The sequence below is a fragment of the Mastigoproctus giganteus genome, chromosome 7 (assembly GCF_048544385.1).
Source record: "Mastigoproctus giganteus isolate SK-2022 chromosome 7, ASM4854438v1, whole genome shotgun sequence".
NCBI lineage: Eukaryota > Metazoa > Arthropoda > Arachnida > Uropygi > Thelyphonidae > Mastigoproctus > Mastigoproctus giganteus.
This window is the reverse complement of record NC_143581.1, coordinates 208966584-208988426: the sequence shown is the minus strand read 5'-3', so window position 1 is coordinate 208988426 and position 21843 is coordinate 208966584. Positions and strand designations below refer to the sequence as shown.

At 36.2% G+C, this 21843-nt stretch overlaps 1 protein-coding gene across 1 annotated transcript in view; it reads left to right on the top strand.

Moving 5' to 3' along the window:
• LOC150083635 (proprotein convertase subtilisin/kexin type 4-like) overlaps positions 1-21843 on the top strand; it is a 61285-nt gene that overhangs the window by 27988 nt on the left and 11454 nt on the right. Inside the window, exons 5-8 of the mRNA XM_090378549.1 lie at positions 7652-7713; positions 8194-8282; positions 14479-14651; positions 17451-17699. Coding sequence (XP_090234675.1) covers positions 7652-7713; positions 8194-8282; positions 14479-14651; positions 17451-17699 — 573 coding nt within the window. The remainder of the gene's footprint in view (positions 1-7651; positions 7714-8193; positions 8283-14478; positions 14652-17450; positions 17700-21843) is intronic.

Sequence of the window (21843 nt, the reverse complement as noted above, 5' to 3'; positions counted from 1 at the left end):
AACATCGTTCATGGGCATTTTTCATGAAGGACTAGAAATATCTAGATGTTCTGAGAATATTCCAAAAAAAATAAAAATAAATCTAGTCTATGAATTCAAATTATTATATTCACGGAACCGGAGCTTGTCACTCGTATCCGTAGAGTTATCTATCTGTAAAAGTATATGTTCAGGGCATGTTTTGCAGGCTGAACACCCAGAATAGTTAACGGGAGGAAAAGCTCTTCACCCTACTGCCTGAGTTGTTCTTGAAAACAACCCCAACTACTGCCTCGATTGAAGAGGATTTTAGAAATTCCTTTAGGCGCTGATGAAAACCGAACCAATCTGCAAAAAAGTGGCAGATGCAATGTATCGTGTGGACTAAGTTGCCACTGGGGACATTCACATAATTTGCTGGGACAGTTCAGACAATCTGTTGGGACTCATATTCCATAAACAGGCCGCCGTAGCCTAGTGGTTAGGCGCGCGGGTGCATAAGTACACGTGCCTTGAGTGACCGGGGTTCAAGCCCGTGACCACTGAATACGGTGCTGTTTCTTGTATTCTGTCTATCTTGTGAACTCCTCTGACCGTTTGGTCGTCCCGGAGTATAAACAGAAAATTTATTTATTTATTATATTTTAGTGCCTTGGCGTGAAATGCAGCTATCTTTTCCGATAGATCCTGCCATACCTTCTGTAACAATTTTGAAAGTCAGTCATTAACTCATTATAATGTCACAATTTAATACTGGATTTCAACAATTCGTATTTTGGAAACCCTAATTATTAATAACGATGGCAGTTGTGACCACCATACTAATCAGCTTACACCTCTAAAGAAAAAAAAAAGATCATTGGCATCTCTAAAATATCTTTATTTCTCTAAAGAGAAAAAAATGATTAAATTAAATTAAATCTGGTCTTGTCATCTAGCATTCCCAGAACTTTAATAAGCCCCTCGTGGGTAGCCCAGTTGGCATAATTACCGTCCTCCACGTACTTGGTTGAGAAAAGACATGAGTTCGAATCCCGTCAATGACGCAAGTAATTTTTATGGTCTTTTTCACAACGTGGCTGAGTTAGTCAATCTCAGGCGAGAGTAGCACGGTTTTTCCTCCCGAAAACTGGTTTTTCTTCGAGTAAATAGCAAATCGATCACAGAAAATAGCAGTTTATAGATAGTATATACAGCTCAATATGGCATAAGTTGCTGTTGCGCCTAAAACCCTACGACAACCAACCAGCTTTGATAATGAATAATAAATATTGAGCACTGAGCCCCACTGACAACATGCTTTTAACAACATTGCAGGTAATGCTTCCGTGTGGAAAAGGTCTGGATATAAATAAATAAATTTTCTCCCTTCCCATCGTGGCCGCATTAGCCGGTCTGGGACGAAAGTTTATATTATATTTTACTTATATTTTGTGGTCAGTTTCCATCGGAAATTATTTTTTCATCCTAAAAATCATCCAAACAAACTGACCATAGAATACACAGGATTTACGTGATTTCCACTGGCAATGTGTGAACACTTGCATTACCATGAAGCAACAATCAGTCGTTCGTAGATGTGATCTTCTCATTCGCCCAGATGATTATATTCGGTTTATAAAATTGTATACTGTATGTATTATGAATCAGTTATAATTTCACATTCCTTCTGCTCTGAAGACAGACCTCAGTACTGGTTAACTTCTCGTACTGACTGCTGTGCACACACAGACGTTGTTCTGTTTGCAGTCGCAACACACAAAGTAGAATAAATAATGGCAGCGTGTGCAAACAAGTGACAACCGCCGATTTTACCATAATATAGAGTCACTGTCATGAAGCTCACGCATGTGAAGCAACTTATGAGGTATAGGTAAATATACTCTCTTTCTCAGAGATTCGCAGAGAAAGATGGAGAATCTCTGAATCTCCACAAAAGGAGAAAAAAAAACAACTATATAATCGGATTTCGTTTGGATGCATTAATCCAATTTCGATTTTCAGTACCCGTTGATACTTATAAAAACATTTATAAATATCCATAATAACACTTAACTAGCACTAGTTCCCCCTCACGGATTTCCCGGTGTGGAAAGACGGTTCTTTCCACACCGGGTGGAAAAGGCCCGGATTCAAATCCTGTCAATGACGCGAAGAATTATTATCACGTCGCAGAGTTAATTGGCCTTGGGGGGAGGGGGTATCATGGTTAATTCGACCCCAAAGTACACTCTATTTAGAGACATAATATGTATATATGGTGCAATATGGTCTAAGTCGATGGTGCGCCTAAAACCTACAAGATTGGTGAGAGGAAGGGTCTCTTACAGGTCTCCAAATCGCAGCGTCTGTACACTAGGGTACCTGCGAGACGATCTGATTAAGTAAACATTGGGACTCTGATTGAGCCGATCTGTAGTAAACTCTATGCTGTTGGGATTCTTCCTCTTGCGCATACCACGCACAATAGGGGGTATAAATTCAAATTGAAGAAGGATGGCTGTAGAATAGATGTGCGGAAGTTTGCCTTTTGCCAACGGGTGGTTGATTGCTGGAACAAACTTCCGCCTGACGTTGTAGAAGTGGATTACCTGAATAAATTCATGGAAGAACTAGACAAACTGTTGGAGGAGATGGACAGGTGAAATGGGAAGTTTTTTTATTTATTTATTTTTTGGCTGGTACTATATAAGCTTGCTTTCTTGCATCATTTGCCCCTACTAATGCTAATAATACTAAAAACAACAGTGCTAGTTCTAGCTAATACGGGTATGAATTCATACAAAAATTGTGTGTAAATCATATCTGGGATCTTGCAAAGCAGGTCCACTTTCACGACTTGTACTTCTCCTTTTCTCCCATGTCACACTGTACCTGTACAAATTTGACATCCGTCCCATAAAAGGACGACACAGTTATCAAGACTTGCTCTCCTCCCACACAAGGCACTTTATCGTGACGTCCGGCCTTCAGACAGATGTATTAACATACTGTACATTTTTCCGTATATGCTAATTCCATGAATATGTACCATAAAAATCATGCGTTTGATACTTTAAGAAGTTGAAAGCTAAAATAAGAACCTTTTGTTTATTACATTTTTCGGGAAGAATATTTAATAATTACAAGGAATATTAAAAAAGCATACATTTAATCCTAATCTTCTTTTTCCTAGAGTTATTTTGCCTGGTTCAAATGAAACAGGAAAAATGTGTCATTATATACATTTAACGTATTTAAATCATCGACATTGGGAGTTCTTTTGCGTTGTTAGCACACCTGAGTTGAGTCAGGTGTTTTCACAATATCACTTATCAGTGCCGGAACAAGATTGTAAAGACCGAAGCACTTATCCGGACGCACGGATTAAGGGCTTTAACAGTGTAAGTTCATGTGATATAATTAGTTAGGAAGGAGGACCTGTACATCTGCCTTGGGTGCGGAAGGGCGCAGATAGCCTTGGTGAAAATACTTCGGCTCGGCCCTATCATTTATTTTCACTCTATCCTGCAATTGCCCGATTCAAAATGGAGTCGTGAACTGAAAGTTTTACCGAAATTGAGATGAGGGCAGCTATATGATTTCTGAATGCACTTATAAATCATTAAATCATATAATTAAAAGACCTTTCATTATGCATTACGGGTCCAACACTAACGACCTCGTGGATAGCACAGTTGGTATAATCATCCTCCCCACACCTGGTAGGGAGGATGATTATACCAAAGGCCTGAGTTCAAATCCCATCAGTGATGCTGGAAACTTTATGGGTCTTTTGTCCAACGTGACTGAGTTGGTCAGTCTCAGGCGATGATAGCATGGCTGTTTCTCCCAGAAACTCTAGTTTTTTTGTCCAGCAAACAGCAAATCGACCACGCATTATATATTGCGCAATATGGCCTAAGTTACTAATGCGCCTAAAACCGAGAACAACCAACCAACCTAGATTAACTGTTCTTGGTGCACTAATAGAAAAATTTTGTTACCTTAAAAGGCGGTGGTATCGTGTGATGTAATTTATCACTTGACTGTGCCCAATGTTTTACTCCAATCTTTAAAAACCGGTTCGTTTTGTTCAGAGACAGTAACAGTATCGTTTTTATGAACTTTTAGCCACCGGTTCTCTTGAAAAGGGGCAAACCGGCTTGGCTGCACCACTGATTACGTTACAACAGAACCTGGAAGGGCAGCAGAAGAACACGAGTGATGCGCTTTCTAAGCTCATCGGTTAACCCGGGTGATAAGGTCGGGTGATTGAAGAAGCCATGATACAATTTGTCTTATTCCATTCAGTGAACACCAAATATGTTATTCATATTTGATGTTTACTGAATATCGTTCAGTTTCTGACAACTCCTGAGAGCTAATCTGCTCTCAATAAGCTACTATTGTGTTCATCACTTGACGAAATGTGCTTTTTTTTTTTCAGACACCCTGGCAGTTTTGTGGCAATATGACATACCCGAGAATTACCGCATCTACTGATGTGTGTTATATTTGTAAATTGCGTAAGTTCTCTGGTCGGTTTGTCTGTATTGGTGGAAGAAAAACTTGAGTTGCTGGGGGGGGGGGGGGCGGAAGGAACCTTTCTGTCCACGCCCTAGACCGACTAACAGAACAGATATGTTATCGTATGCCCATGCCTTGAAGCTCCTAACAAAAATAAAATCTGTCGATGAAGCAATAGACACTACAATAAACATCAACAAGACTTTATCAGAAATGCAGCAGTACCTCATGAGATTTGACTTGAAAGTTAACCCTGAAAAATCCGCCATCGTGGACTTCTCACTGAAACCCACACCGACCTTAATGCAGCCGGCGATTGACGGAGTCTTGATTCACCGCGTCGAAAAGCAAAGAGATCTGGGTGTAATCTTTGACAGAAAACTAAAATTCCATCTTCATATAGACGAGATCTGTTTGATTACAGTCATTTTGTTTGTCGCAAAGCAAAGGTATTGCATCAGATAACGTTTCTATTGCATCAGACAGTAATTGCAAGGTATTTCATCAGCCGTTTCTATAAATACGGCGTTGGAAGGGTATACACGCTCATTAGTATCCTGTTTTGCGGAGGTACAAGTATGTTGAGGGTCAGACGGCTTCGGGGATTTCTCCCATCTCCACGTATGTTCTATGTATTCAGTGACAGTAACCTGTCGATGCCAGAGGTTTGAAAATAATGTATAGGTCATGTGGTATGTAGTTTGTTGTGCCCATTGTTCATCCGGCCTATTGGCCGTCGGGCTCCTAGTGGAACCCGGCGTTACCATACCTAGCGACGGGGAGACGCCGGCGGGGTGTACCAAAAGACTAATTATACTCTGGCAGGTCCTGCCACTTACTTTCCTGGGATTTCGGTGACTAGGACCTAAAATGAAAGTTGGAGCAATCGCGGTTGATTTAGGTAAAATTACATTTAGAAAGCGCTGCGTGTGGTGATTTAGGTAAAATTGCATTAAAGTGTTGGGGGAAGGGGGAAGACTGGGGGGGGGTTAAAATAGGAAGAAGAGGGATCGGATAGGAAGGTGATCCCCCATTTTCAGTGGGGCATGCAACCAGAGTGAAAATATGGGGAGGTGTAAGCATGGCTCTATATGCTCAGTTGACACCAAGAAAAAAAAATGTAGCTGTTTCTCTGTCGCGTGCCAGAGTAAATCTTAGTCTACTGGTGTTTCCTGGTCTGCCTCCACGGGGCGAATGTGAGGCAACGCTGGGCTCCAGCAGGGGTCCAGCGGCTAAATGACCAGATAAACAACGGTACACGACATTACACAGGTACAATACCCACACACTTTTAAACCTCTGGCATTCCCAGGAAACTGGTACACCCACAAAGAAAGCAACGCGGAGATGGGGGGGAACCCCTGGTGCCGCATGACAACAATATACCTTACACCTTACACTCATAACATAGGCTGTCACCAGTCAACAGTATCCCGGGTGCTGAAATTGAAAACGGTGTTGTGAAGAGAAAACCTGGATCAGGCCGTAAGAGAGTAACGGTGGATTGTCAAGCAGCACTTGTTACATATTCCGAACACAAATCCGGTAAAAATGTACATGTATATCAGAATGATAATTTTCGAAGGCGTACTGTATGGAGTAGAATTGTTGGGCTCGGCTGAAAACAATAATTAAACCATTAAAAGCATTAAACCATTAAAAACTGGCTCCTGAAGTTGTCTACCTGGAAGTGTCATCTCCTACCATAGCAGCACACATCACCGATGGCCAAAGCACTGAACACCAGATTTTCAGTCTTAATGCACTAAAGAAGATTAATGTTCACCATCAAGATTATCACTGGAAGAATCTCAGCACCCAATATTTGGGACATTGTATGCTGGCGGGTCCCCCAACCAACGTTCCGCTCCACTCTGAAGCTTCTTGCTCTTCCTTCGAGGCTACATTTTAAAGATCGGTTCCTTCCTTATCAGAAGCTTCATCTAGCTCAATCCTTGGATGCCGACCTGTGCAAAATCGTAGATGACAAAAAGTATAGCTGGCTCATCCTAGATCTGTACATGTGTTCCACAACCACAACATTGATGTGAGATTGCTACGGCTTAGCAAGAATTTGACGAAAAACCGAATTCAAGAAAACTATTCTGTGTAATTTTTTATGTATTTTATTATTTTAATTTGAAGTATTATTATTATTATTTTATTATTTTTTTTAGGAAATATAATTAGCTTTATGTTATTTATTTATCCTGTATTATATTTCCGGCGAGATGATACCTCAGCCGCTTGTTAACCCCTGGCTTAATAACATGAAGGGGTTTTGTAAAGTCTGGGTACCTGCGTGTACTTTTGCACCTTACAATAAAGATATATATTTATTTTATATATTTTATATATTTTATTTATATTTTATATATATTTTATTTAACACAGCAACGGATTAAAAAAAAAAAAAAAAAAGCCCATAAAAGTTACTCGCGCCATTGACGGGATTTGAAACCCTGTCCTTTTCCACTCTGTGTAGAATGAAAAGGCCGTTATTTGAATTGGGTGAGAGTTTGAACAGTAGAATAAAACCACTGTGCTACTGTAAACAGTATATAGCTATTGACAGTAATATACAAAAAATATATAAATATAAACCTATATGGCATGATTGTTTGCTATTTGTTTCAAATTTTGAGCGAAGGAAACTAAATCCATGAGGCGACGGTGTAAATTTGTAGCAAGTTTGTTTTTGTATCTGCCAATTGCTTATGTTCTGTAACCATTTTTTTTTTTTTTGTTTGTTTGTTTTTGTATGAAAAACCGGTTTCCGGGAAAGTGATGAAAGTTCAAGCTATGAAAGTTCCTGAAATTTTAGGATCTTGTGATCTCTACCATGTTTTGGTGGTACAGTGTTCGATATGGTAATATTGGAATCATACATGCTGAACAACTATGTGTGGACTTCGCGTAACGTGGAGAAATAAGTGTAATTGTCTTTATTCAGAAACAAATACCAGAAATTAACCAAACAAGGTTGATTTGATTTTTGACACTTCCCCTGGTTATTAAAACGTATGGGAGTGTATCAGTATTTACGATAAATGCTTGATTAAAAATATAGCCTTTTTTAATTTTAATATATTTGTTTAATATTGCGCGTTTTTTTTTTTAATTCATATACAGTATGATCTTTATAATTAAATTTTCTTCGTAGGATGCTCGTCTCAGTTACGACTTTGTTGAAATGCAAGACAATCCTGATTTCGACGAAAACAGGTAAGTACATTCTGATAAACCCTGCTGGAAAAATGGTTTAAAAATTTATAAACCACTGTAAGATTAAAAATGTTATTGTGACTATTTAGATTCCTTTAAAAAATTTAATAGCTAAAATAGTTATTCAGAATCTTTTTATTTAAATTTTTAATTAATTTTTTAATTCTTTAAAATTATTTAACTTGTCACCTAAATTATATTCTACATGAACAAAAATCTGAATATAAAAGGAAATGAATTTCTATATGAAATTTTAAGAACTGTTACGTAAACAACAGTAGTAGATTATTCTGGAGATTTCGGACAGATATTGTAGATTTTGCTAAGATTATTTGCTTAGGTTTTGAGCACATTCTTTTTCTAGATTTCGTGCTGATCATTTTGTAGATTTCTTGCTGATTTTGTTGATTTTGAGTAGATTATTTTTCTGCCTGTTAAATGATTTTTTTTTTTTTTTTTTTTTTTTTTTAATAATTACAGCCATGGAACTTATTGTGCTGGCATTATAGCTGCAGTGGCAAATAACAGTTTCTGTGGTGTCGGAGTAGCTTACGAAGCAAAAGTTGGAGGTATTTTAAATTTTCATCGTTGATGAATAACTAAATAACTATATAAATAAAACTATTGTCAAGAATTATATTAGCTTTAGTTTATTCTCAGTTATTTCCTTAACAGTTCATCTTATGCAACTTATTGTTTTACCTCTCCACCTGTCCATATCGATAATATTTTTGATTGTCGATGTAGAGACAAATTTGAACTATCAACGGTGTATCTAATGGAATTATCTGACAAAAAAAAAAAAAAAAAAAAAAAAAAAAGAAAGAAAAGAAGAAAGAGCATGCAATTTATATAAAACTAATGTCAAAGAATATAAAATAGATAAGGGAAGCTATATTTGATAAGGATACATAGGCGTATATGTGAATTGGCAAACAGCATAAAGGTAACAAATAATTTATTAAATATTTTAATTATGATAATAAAATTAGAACATGGATATACGTATACATGTTCTAATTTTATAAACGTATTTTACACAAAAATTCCGAATATTTTAGTGAAATTGAGCAAGTATTTGCGATGCATCATGCAAATTACCGAAGCCTGTAAAAAGTATTTCAAGGCTATCACTTCGTAAGGGCGCAACTCCCAAAATTTCACCAACACCTAAATAAATAAAATTGGAGGAGGTTAGTACTGTGGAGGAATAATATTCTCAACATGCTGCCATATGTTTTAATGTATAGACGAAAACATGTTTTATCGATAGTTTGATTAAAATTCTTCACGGATTGGAGCCAATCCACCGATTACCATTCGGAAATTGCAGATTTAGATTCTCAGAATGGTAAAATGACACTAAACAAGACAGCCGCAAGCTGGGGGATTTGAGATTGTTGGATGTAGTGGAGTATGGAAAAGATTTGAGTTCGAATCCCATCGATAACGTGAAGAATTTTTATGGGCCTTTTTCAAAACGTGGCTGATTAGTTGGTCTCAGGCGAGGGTAGCATGTTTTTTTGTAACAGAAACTCGGGTTTTTCGTCCAGCAAACTGGCAAATCCACAGAACACACGTGGTTTACAGACATAATATGTACTGCGCAATATAGCCTACGTCGCTAATGCGTCTAAAAATCCTACAACAAACAAATCAATGTGTGTTATGTCTGTAATTTGCGTGTGTTCTCTGGTCGATTTTACTGGCTTCCTTGGTTTTTCTGAAAGCCAGGTTTCGGAAAGAAAAAACTTTGCTATCCTCGCCCCAGACCAACAGATTCAGCCATGGTATGAAGAAAAGGCCCATAAAAGTTCTTCCCATAATTGAACGGAATTCGAACTCAGACCATTTCCACGTGGTGAGAAAGTGTTTTGTGTCTAACGGTCCCAAGGGTTTCCCCATCTCCACTATATGGGAGGAGTGGGATTATAACCACTGTGCCTTAGCAACAGTTGGAGTCTCTCGCTAAAGACTGCGAACTAATAGTTCTTTAGCGAGAACCTTGTGTTGTATTTTAGTGGCCTTAGTAGGGATTGTGTTAAAATGGACCCGACCTCATCTCAGTGCTAGTTTTCAGAGATGGTTAAATGAAGAGTGCGGAATGTATCGCCCATCTTCACTACTTTTCAAATAGTGAAGATGGGCGATACATTCTTATTTGTATCTGAACTCTAAAAGTCACACGACCCTGGCATGAACAGTTTTTAGGTTCGCAGTAACCACAACATGAAGAAAGTTGGACACCCTGTAATGGTGCATTTACAAGTTTCCATGCAGTACCATGGTACGGATCCTTATTTCCAGCAGCTTCACAATATACCTTTGTCATACTGTTAAGACATTTCTATACGTGTAGTTTCTTTGACGATAAAATGTTGAAGCGTTGCCATAACCAGCCCTTATTTCACCTCAGCCAAACTCCCCGATTTGAACTGGAGCACCTTGGCTCACTATGAACCCAAATCAGTAGATCCAAATCTATCGCCGCAGTCACGGCGTGCCATTCTCCTTTCATTCTGAATTTAGTTGGTTATCAGGTGTCACGTGCCATTCTCCTTTCAGAATGAAAGGAGAATGGCACGTGACACCTGATAACCAACTAAATAAAAATATCACTAATATGATTGTACTGCAATTTCTACCAACCTTTAAACCTTAAGGGCTAACTTCCAATAAGGTTTAATGGTTGATTAGGCGCAAGCTGTGTATACATTGTAATACAGCGTATAGTTCATTAAAATACACTTTAATCTGTTATATGTTACCATAATATATAACAGACTTGTATTCTAAAACGCAAAGAGTGTTTTTTATAATTATTTTAGATGCTTAGTACTGAACAGTAAATCGACAGGATTTAACTCGAGTAACCGTAGACAGTTGGTTTAAATTCAAAACAACATGTTAAAGAAATTCCTTAAATACACCAAATTTAAACGTTCTGTAAAAACGTGCCTTACACTAAGAAAAGTTTTATAGAAAGCAAACAACGTCTCACGAACAGTGGAAATTCTATACTATGTTGTAATAAGAAACCTTTATATACTTTATCATGGTTGCGTATAAAATCTGGTGTACAGATGAAATTTCGAATTCCGGGTACAAGTATCGACTTAAATTCTGAATTCCACGGAAATACAAAATTTAATATATGTTACAAAAAAAAAAGACAAAACTACATGCAAGACTGCATTTTCAAAACCCATTAAAACATTTTAAATTAATTATTAATTATTTATTTAAATCTGTATTAAATGATTTATTTTAATTAATCAAAGGGTTGTAACAAATCGTACATGAAATGCGTAAAAATCTGTATGCATATTCAAGTGTGTGTACGCATAAAAGTTAATCTAATAGCGATGTATAACTCTTGAGTATTAGTTTAATGTCTACTCTATAACAAGACTAGAATAATTAATTTGTTTTATTTTAGTTTTATCGTGGTGTTTTTCAATTGGCTCTACAGATGGCGTAAATACTGTAGAAGAGCAGACGGTATTCGATTGTATTTACTACGAAAAAAAAAAAAAAAAGTTGTCGTTTTCTAAAATTCAGTTGCTTGAATGCTTGCACATTTCACGTGCAGCCTTCTGATTGGCTAACTGAAACATATAGGGGAGCATTACTGATGTTTTCTCTTATGAATTTGCCTTCATTTAGGTAAAGAACAACATGTCTTGTATGCGGACATGCGCGTAATTAATTTATCAAAGAAATTAGTCGAGTGACATCAGGATCGATTGATAGCATGTAATAGAACGCTGTGGAGTAAACTATTAAGCAGACGAATTCTAATTTTACGTGATTAATTCAAAATCAATAAACTACAACTTATGTAAGTCCTTAAAAGGGAACTGAACTACAGCAATAGCATTCTGGGGCAGACAACGTTTATCGTTTATCATTTCCTCCTACATTACATTCCGCTGATGCAATCACCAGAGGCAAATGACCAAATGATATGGTTAGTCATGTTTTTCGCCCTTTTCGGACGCAAGCTGCTGCTATAAGCTGCTCCTCTCTCTCTGTGCGTCTACTGACGCACAGAGAGAGAGAGAGAGAGAGAGAGAGAAAGTTAAATGTGCATGGAAGGAGAATATATATATTGCAACAAAACAAATTATTCTATTATAAAACTCTCACGATATAAATAAAAAGTCGCGAAATAGATAATTTAAATCAACTTTGGAAAGTCATCAAATCATCGGATAAATTTGATAGCGGAAATTTCAAGTTTCCACTATCAAAATGAAACCACTGATGAAACAAAATTAAAACCAGAGAAAATGTATAAAATTAAAACGATAAAAATATACATAAAGTCTAATACCATCGACAAATAAAGGATGCTGCGAGCACTGGAATTGACCTTGCGTTTTGCTGCACTTTGATTGGTAAACTGTTCTCGTAATCGGTAAATCCACTGATTTAAATATTAACAGATACAAATATTAAATATTACTTCCGTTTAACCTCCCCCCCCTCTTTTTTTTTTCAAAGTACTATTTGTATATAATACAACACACACTAAAATTACTTACACTCGTGAATTTTAGCGCCTAGGGAACTAGTTACACTAGTGATAGGAATAAAATTAGTAATCAAGGAATTTCAATAATCGAATAATTAGTAGTTACTAACTATTAACATTCGATTAAATCATTTAACTAAATGAAATAATCGCATGATATAATCGAATGGTATAATTGAATGAAATAATGGAATGATATAATTGAACGAAATAAATGATATAATTCATGGTATCATAAATCAGTGGATAATATGATAGATATGCCATTCTTTACTTCATGACTTTTAACATTCTAGTTTTTAAGACAAATTACCGTATTTTCTGGAATATAAGACAGACTTTTTTCTTGGAAAATGTTGCCTAAAATTCCCCCCGCGTCATATGGTCCGAAGATATGCTAATGTGCGTATAATGATGTCTTTATTTTTATCCGTGTCCGTGTATGGTATGATGAGTAAAAGCGTCGTTTTACACTGACGTTTTATTTCGTAAGCACTTATGAATTTGTGTTCCGAATATACACAGTATTTTTTTTTTTTTTTTAATTTTCTTTCTAAAACGTGGGTGCGCCTTATCGTCACGAAAATACAGTATATCTTTTTGCAATCCCTTAAAGACACATTCAGTAGATTTATACGCGCAAATATCGTTTTTTCTTATCAAACGTTCAAGAAACACTCATTGGACGTAACATAAAGACTTTATCAAACCCATGTTTGGATAATCCTCTTAGTGGCTATTTTATCAGCACATTTTATGTTTTATGACAAGTTTTGATATCTCGTGTTGTTAACATTCAACTAGTTTTGAATTAGCATTAAAGTACGAATATACGTATATTTTCTCTCTTAGTAGTCATGTAATTTTACATATGTCAGGTACGTCTGCCTCCCTTGGTCATAAGATTTGACCAGAGGAGGTAGACTGAATTCAGATAGGATAAATAATAAATAAATAAATTGACAAATAACTGGTTGCAACAGTTATAAAATGGTGTATGGATAATCAAGTGGAAAGTTTTGGTATAAATTCTCGTCTGATTCTAATCATTTAGAAACTTTTTTACTTCTGAAATTGCAGTATTTGGTAGGCCGTCCACATATACCTACTGTACTAAAATTTCATTATTTATCTTTTAGTTACTTCTTTATCTGACCTTTACAGACAATAGCATATTATCAGTGATTCGCCAAGTGGCATATATTTTCTGTAGATTATTATTCCGTAGCGGTTATCACTGGAATCCGAAAATGCTTGGTTTTTTCATTTCCTGGAAGTGCATCCACCCCCTAGTTACTCCTTTCCCCCCCCCCCTTTTTTTTTTTTTTTTTTTTTTAATAAATGCTCTGAATTCCAAATATTTGATTTAGAAAACAAATGTTTCAACAAACCGTGTAACTCGGAGAAATAGCTACTTCTCAAAGCAGATCTAGTGGCCATAATATTTAGTATTCTCAGACCTGTTCGTGTTCAGCCTCCTGCCAAAAACAAAAAAAAAAAAATTGCGTTGACTGCGCATACTCTAGCCACTTATAGTATGCGCACCACACTCGGTCCGCTCGTAATGAAGTATAGAGGTCAAGTTCCTGTTAAAAGAATTATATTTTTATTGTAGGTTTCGAAAAGGTTCTATTTGTACCCAGGTACGACCACATAGGTCAGAGGAGCTTACAATTGATCATTCTATAATGTATTCATTAACTGTATTTAGCAGTAATGTGTATTCTAAAGACGGTCAACTCAAACGCGCGTGATACTGCAGTTCTGCGTTCGCCACTCCGCTAAGTTTGAAATACCCAATATTTTTGTTCCCGTAATATTAAATAATATTTTATTTTAATTAAAAATTATATTTAGAATACCAATTCGCGCAGACACTCAGCTGTTTTATGAAAATGTTCATGACCCAACCGTTTCTGTGTTTTTATTAAATCTTCTTTATTTGGTCAACAATTTCTCAATACTGTAAACTGATTTCTCCATGGGATAGCATTTCATAGTGGCTGTGTCACTGTCCGACAGTTACCCCTTATTTTTTCCTGTGGAGCTATATCAAGAATAAGATAAACTCCAAATGTTGACGACCTGAAAAGAATTAATTAATAAATAATTAAAATAAAAATTTTGTGCATTTATGTCAGCTTATTTCATTTAAATTAGAATTTTCATAGTCTGAAGGAAAAACCTAAAATCTGAATTTGATAATCACTCGCTGCATTCTGTTGTAGGAACTCGTATATTAGACGGTCCAGTGACTGACGTTCAGGAAGCAATGGCGCTTACTCATGCCTTAGATATTGTGGATATTTATAGTGCCTCTTGGGGTCCTATGGATGACGGGAGACACGTAGATGGACCAGGGAGATTGGCAGAGCACGCAATGATTAAAGGTATTAAAGAGGTAAACTTCTTTTTCAGATTCGGTAAGTTGAACTACTCGTTACAGGCTTCAGAAATCCAAGTCCATTGTCAGCTTTGACCACAGGTCAGTTGCACAGGCTATGATTTAAAAAAAATGGGCATTGAATTTAATAGGTCATTCATACTCTTTTCCAGATCTCGCTCCATCCGACTTCTGCGATCAAAGATTATCTCCGCTGGGTCACTTAGGGTAAGACTACTTAATAATGAATTATCGGTGATCTCAAAAGGGCACGTAAAGCATCTTTCGAATCGGTGTTTAAAAGGTAGATTCAATTGCAAAACTGAAGCCACCTTTTAAACACCTATCACAAGATTTGTGATCCTTCTTGATCACGCCTGCCAGCGTGTTATGGGAAGGTTGACTTACGCGCTTATTGTGTACCTGCGGTTTTCAACCAATTTGTTTCTACGCTTCATTTTCTAAATTGTGGTGATTTTACGCCACACTGCCCCTGCTTACTCTGGTGGAAAACACTACAAAACAAAAGCAAGTTCCGCGACTTAAACAACCTCATATTCCATAAGAAAAATAAACGTTCGTATGTTTATCCAATATCATTATCGGTATTAAATGTATCATCGGTGTATAAAGTGTTTTTCATTTGTTCTTTAATTTTTTAAATTTATTTATTTTTCGTTATTTATTTATTTATTTATTTTTTTTTTTTCGTAATATACATAATCTTCTGCCCGAATAATACTGTACAGATGTAAATTGTAATATAAATAAAATTTTGGGGGCCGGTCTGCTGCCCGGGGCCCAGCTGTGATTTATAATTTATATATATATTTTTTCTTTTAATTTCAGTTTTATTATTTTATTATTATTATTTTTATTTTTTTTTTTTTTTTTCATTTTGATAGTGAATATTGTAAATAGTAAATAAAATTATTTTATTTCTTTATTTTATTTTATATATATATATATGTAATGGCGGACAAAAAAAAACTGCATCACCTTAAAACATTTGTAGTGAAAGGTATAAGATATTGTTTGATTACAGTCATTTTGTTTGTCGCAAAGCAAAGGTATTGCGTCAGATAACGCTTCTATTGTGGTGATTTATCTACTCGTTACAGGCTTCAGAAACCCACCCATTTGTAAGATTTGACCACTGCCTTCTATTGTCCAAACAGTAATTGCAAGGTATTGCATCAGCCGTTTCTATGAATATGTTGGAAGGGTATACACGCTCATTAGTATCCTGTTTTGCGGAGGTGTAAGCATGGCTCCATATGTTCAGTTGACACCAAGAAAAAAAAATGTAGCTGTTGCTCACTCGCGTGCTATCGCTCATAACATAGGCTGCCACTAGTCAACAGTATCCTGGGTGCTAAAATTGAAAACGGTGATGTGAAAAGACCTGGATCAGGCCGTTTCAAATATTGATCTTCCCAGGATCAATATTTGAAACGGCTTTGCCTTCGTAATCGCCATGCTAGTGCTCCTGATCTAAAACTGGACTTAGAGATGGCCTCTGGTGTTGAACCAAGTGCACGAACTATCCAAAGACGGCTTTCGGAATGTGGTCTGCATGCCTATTGGCCCAAGAAGAAGCCTTTGTTGACCCAACAAATGAGGAAGAGGCGACTTGCTTTGTCTAAAACGCATGTTTCATGGACAAAAGAGCAATGGGACACCGTTTATTCTTTTCTGACGAATCGAAATTCAACCTGCATGACTTGGATGGGAAGCGATATGTCAGAAGACGAAAATTGGAAGCATACCATCCTGACTGCGTAACTCCGACTGTAAAGTTCCCCGCTGGTCAGATGGTCTGGGGATGCATAACAAGCAAAGGGGTGGGGCGATAAGTTTATTAACGGAACGGTGAATGCAGAAACCTACAGTGCCATCTTGGAGAAGTGCCTGAAACCCGTTATTAGGGATCACCACACAGACGTCCAAAACTGCATTTTTCAACAGGACTCAGCACCTTGCCACACAGCAAAATTGGTAAGTTTTATGCTATTTAGATTTAATGATGAGTTTGTCTTCTTGTCTCACAAGTCTTAAAACATACTTGCACCAATGTTTTCCCTCGTTTTTTTCCCCCTCATACCTCAAACATGCTGGCATTACAGTGTTGGACTGGGCCGGAAACAGTCTAGATTTCAGCCCTATTGAAAATTGCTGGTACATAATGTCTAAAATTGCTCAGAATAAGCTAACAAGTAAGATTGGGTGGCAGGAGAGCATTGTAAGGGTGTGGTACCATGAAAACGGCCAACCGTATATCCAGAAGTTGATTAACTCTATGCCAGATCGTTGCAAGGCTGTAATTGCAGCTCGAGGAGGAACAACAAAATATTGAGGACCTATTTTGCTGATTTACAGTACATAATACTATTATGTTAACTTGTCATTTCAGTTTGTACATGTAAATACAATAAAATGTATTTTTGGTTGTCATGATTGCCATTTGCATGATTTCTCATATTTCCATTAATTACGCATTTTACCCTTTGGGAAGATATTTATAGGAATTAGGTATATCAGGCGGAGTCTTTTTATTGGATTTCATTCATAGGTATATATATATCCCATCTAACAAATGCATTTTGTACATTTCTGCAAACCCACAATGCAGCGCAAAACACATTATTTGCAAAATTCACAAGTGATTCAGTTTTTTTGTCCGCCACTGTATATATATATATATATATATATATATATATATATTTTTTTTTTTTTTTTTTTTTTTTCAAATGATAGGTATGAGCCAGTAACAAGTATTGTCTATTGATAACGATGCTGTAACACTATTGTTTTCAGGGTCGTGGAGGTAAAGGGGTCATCTACGTGTGGGCTGCAGGAAATGGGGGCAACAGTTTCGACAACTGCAACTTGGATGGCTATGCATCCAGCATATATACAGTCACATTTGGAGCCGTTACAGAAACTGGTTGGAGCACTTATTATACAGAGCCCTGTGCTGCCGTTCTGGCATCGACCTATATTGGAGGTTTTCATACTCCGCCTAGTAATGACGCCGTGCAGGATAATCGTCGGAAAATCAACGTGGTAGACATTCATTTGCTATATAATTTTTCCATCTCTGTATATTGATAAATCTGAATTTAATTAGAACCTGAATATGCTTAAATCGAAATAATGTGTGCAAAAATACAATGCGCGTATGTATTACGCGCATTGTATTACAGTACGCCTTTCATAATATTTTATTTTATTTTTTTTAACTCGTTTGCTTTTCACGGTTGGCTATAGCGGTCATCAGCTCAAATAACTTAATACAGGAAGTTCTTCATTTTATTTGAGAAAGCGCCCATTATATATGTCAGATCTGTCTCTTTGTTCAATTTATTCTAATGCCCAAAACGATGATCAAAAATGCTATTAATTGGTTAGTCCGGTTGTAGAATTATAGAGATTATCCATTCCTTCCCAAAATAAAGGCATGAAAAACAGCAAAAATTCTTTAAAAAAAAATTGTTAATTTTCATAGATGAAGCCAAAAGCCAACTTTATCATCGTCTGCCCAAGTGGTCGACAGGTAAATATTTCAATCGGTGACCAAGATTAAAATAAAATAAAAGTTAGTTTTATCGTTTAGCTGTTCTTTTTTTTTTTTGGGGTAGTTGTTGGCGCATCGGCTTCTGTGGCCATAATGCACCTGCCAAGGTTTTTGCAGTACTTTGATCCAAACTCGAGGCGGGATTCGAACCCGCGACCTTTTGGGGTGCCAGGCAGGCACTTTACCCACCCGGCTAGCCCGGTCGGCAGCTGCTCTTCCGATCGATAACTGCCATTACACATTAGCCAATACGTTTAAAAAATATGATGTATTTTATTTACATTTCTTATATTGAAGAGCCTCTGTGACGAAAGAAGTGTGTAAATAAAACTTGCCATTATTGTTTGCATGGTTGCTAGGCTCTTACTCACACTTACGTTAGTAAATACTAGCTTGGTAACCAAACACTTTAGAGAAGACTTGATTGACGTCTAGAATTCTCAGAGAGAAGATAGCAAAATGAATGAAGGCGAAATAAATGATTCCACAACTAAGGGCCTTAAATTCAAATTACTTGGGAAGGAGGTTTAGGCTGGATTGTAGAAAATTTTAGTTTAGCCAACAAATTGTCAATTACAGGAATAAGTTAGCTCTGTGGGTAGTTGAGGCTGACAGCTTGGGTAAATTTAAAAGTCACCAGGATTTTGTATTATCTTCCAAAGTTACCAACGTGAGGCAGGAATTACATAAATAGTTTATTTTCTGTTTTATTTTTATTATTTTTCATGAATTATCGATTATTTTTATTTATTTTTTGGCTGATGCAGCAAAATCTTATGGCTTCCTGCACTATAAAAACATTTTTCTTAAACGTTATGTCTAATGTGAAATGCCATTATCTGCGTGATGGCCTTTAGTATTTCTATTAGAAGCGATTCTTCGTATGCTTTGGTTTAAGACTTCACGTGTATGCACAGCTAAATCCGACTGTTTTCGCATGTAAGAACTCCTCAAATTACAATTTAAGTAATTAATTGTGTGTGTATATATACATTGTTAATTACAAAAAAAAAAAAAAAAATATATATATATATATATATATATATGTGTTGGATGAAAAAAAAACGGCAAGCAAGTCATGTGATTACTGTATTTGTTTAAGTTCGCCATTTTCAAAATGAATTCTGTACTGATATTACGGATTATACCTGTTTTTCATTTATTTTTAATTAAAAAACCCCTAAAAAATAAATTTAAAACTAAAAGTTCCAAAAATTAATAAACCTCATACAAAGAAGAACAACATTAAAGCTTAATGACAAACTTGATGTAATCAATTATTACATTAGAGTCGCCGGAAAGTTTGGGGTTCGAACCAGGGTCTTTTCCACCCGGTGTGGGGAGGACGGTGACGATGCCACTATGCTACGGCGCAGACTAAACTTGATATAATGAGGAAAATAGAACAGGGCGTAAGCAGGAGTGGAGTGTATTAATGGCAAAATATAAGGTTGGATCGTCGACATTCTTGTTTTTTATATGCAGCTAATAAAATTGCATTCTTAATCTCTCTATTTCTTATTTAGCCACATTATTTCTGCATTAAATATATTAAAAATCAAAACTTCCTAGATAATGGAAAAATCGAAATAACTGCGCCTTGAATCCTCGAAGGTGCCATTATTCTGAAAGTCTACTGTATTAAGAACGTAACAATACTCACTACATAAGAGAAACAATATTTTAATATTTTTATATTCAATTTATTGTATTACTTTTTATATTAATTTATAAATAGTTAAATAAGTTATTCAAGTTTATAGAAGTTCAATTTAAAATTTAAAATTATAAAATATAATATTTTTAATATTTAAAACAAGGAAAAGTATAGCAAATAATTATTTGTAATATTTATCGTATAATTTTGATATAATTAAAAATGAACCCCAGGAGCTCACATCTGGTGAGTATGGGCTTGGCACACCCAGGGTCCTGAGCTAGATATCATCATTCTTCTCTTTCTTGGTTCCCTTCTACTTCTGACTCTCTCTCACTCTCGTAACTTAGAAAGGTTTTTTTGGCTGGTGCAGATAAGTCTCTGGCTTCCTTGCTCTATATGGCTAATAATAATAATAATAATACAATTTTATTATTAATTAATAATAATAATTATTATTATTAATAATAATAATAATTTTAACATACGACTTTTAATCTTATGTTTAAATTACAAATCAGTTCTTCGAACCAATAGTTGATTCCAGTACTGCAAAAACTGCTTTTTTTTTTTCTTTTCTTTTTTTTTATCTCGCCTGACGACGCTGCACATTTAAATTTTGGAATGCACATACGGACGATAAACATCGAGCAAATTTATTGCGAAACGGCGGTTAACTGGAACATCAGACAACTTCAAGCGTTTCCTTCAAATATGATAAGATTTGTACTACGATAATAATACCCTAGGAACGTGGCTGCTGTTCATGACAAGCTTCTACCGAGGCGTTAATGATATCCTGTCACTATTTAAATTTAGCCAAAAAAAAAAAAAATCACAAACTTGTAATAAAAATAATTAACTTTCGTGTTTTCTTGACGATAATAAATGTAATTTATGAACGTTTTCATAGAGGGAGTTCATCGATGACCCTGAGTACGAATTGGAGCGGATTGTTTACGCAATTTTGAATAATAAATGCAAGTTTACTTTTGATGCCTCGAAAGTAAACACTTATAATATATTACGTCACGTTAATGCTGCTGCTACCATTTATTTTGATACAGTAGTAGCAGCATCATTCAACAAGTTATCGGACATAGTTATTTTATACTATTTTTTCCCCTCTCTTTTGTTTTGTTATCGGGACAGAGTCGTTATGAAGATTACAATAGTTTTCAGTTTCATCATAACTGCTTTTATAAGCACTACAGTTATATATAGCGGTATATAGTAAAGTGTAACACCTCTTGGCCGCAATAAAGGAATTTTTTTTTTTTTTATCGATAATAGAACTGTTTGTTTCTAACAATATTTTTAAATATTATTATCCAATATGGAGTGGCGAAACTACCGCCAGATCCACCACCGTGAAGACCTGACGGCTGGTTTTGAATGGGTTGGGCGCAGATATGGGGGCAGTCTTGCAATCTGGCTGGGTGGTCTAGGATTTATAGTTTCGTGTGTGCCAATATAGTGTCAAAATTAAAAGTAGAATTTTAGTGTCCTATTTTTAAACTCACTGCCCGTCATTGAAATTTCGGAAAGCATGCATTACTGTGACGTATATTATGTGAAGCTGCTCAGCGCAGTAAGGTGAATGAAGGGTCCTTAACACGTGTAAGGTGACGTTATATGCAACTGACGGCCTTTGAAAAGGGTCGGATCGTTGGATTGTCAGAAGGTCAACATGACAAGTCGCCGTTCGTGATGCCCAAAGAGTTGGACGTTGCAACAACAGTAGGTACAGGAAGATACTCCACACGGCTTTGGCCGCATCAGATGAACAGGAGGATCGACGGATCTACCGACTGCGACAGGGAATTGATCTTTTGCATTCCGCCAGATTTCCAACATTGTATCGCCATCCTTGTCTACGCCTCTATCGGGAAGAACGATTAACGGACGACTTGGCCATCACTTACTGCGGTATCCATGTAGCTTTATATGCAATTTCCATTCCAGATTTACTTCAC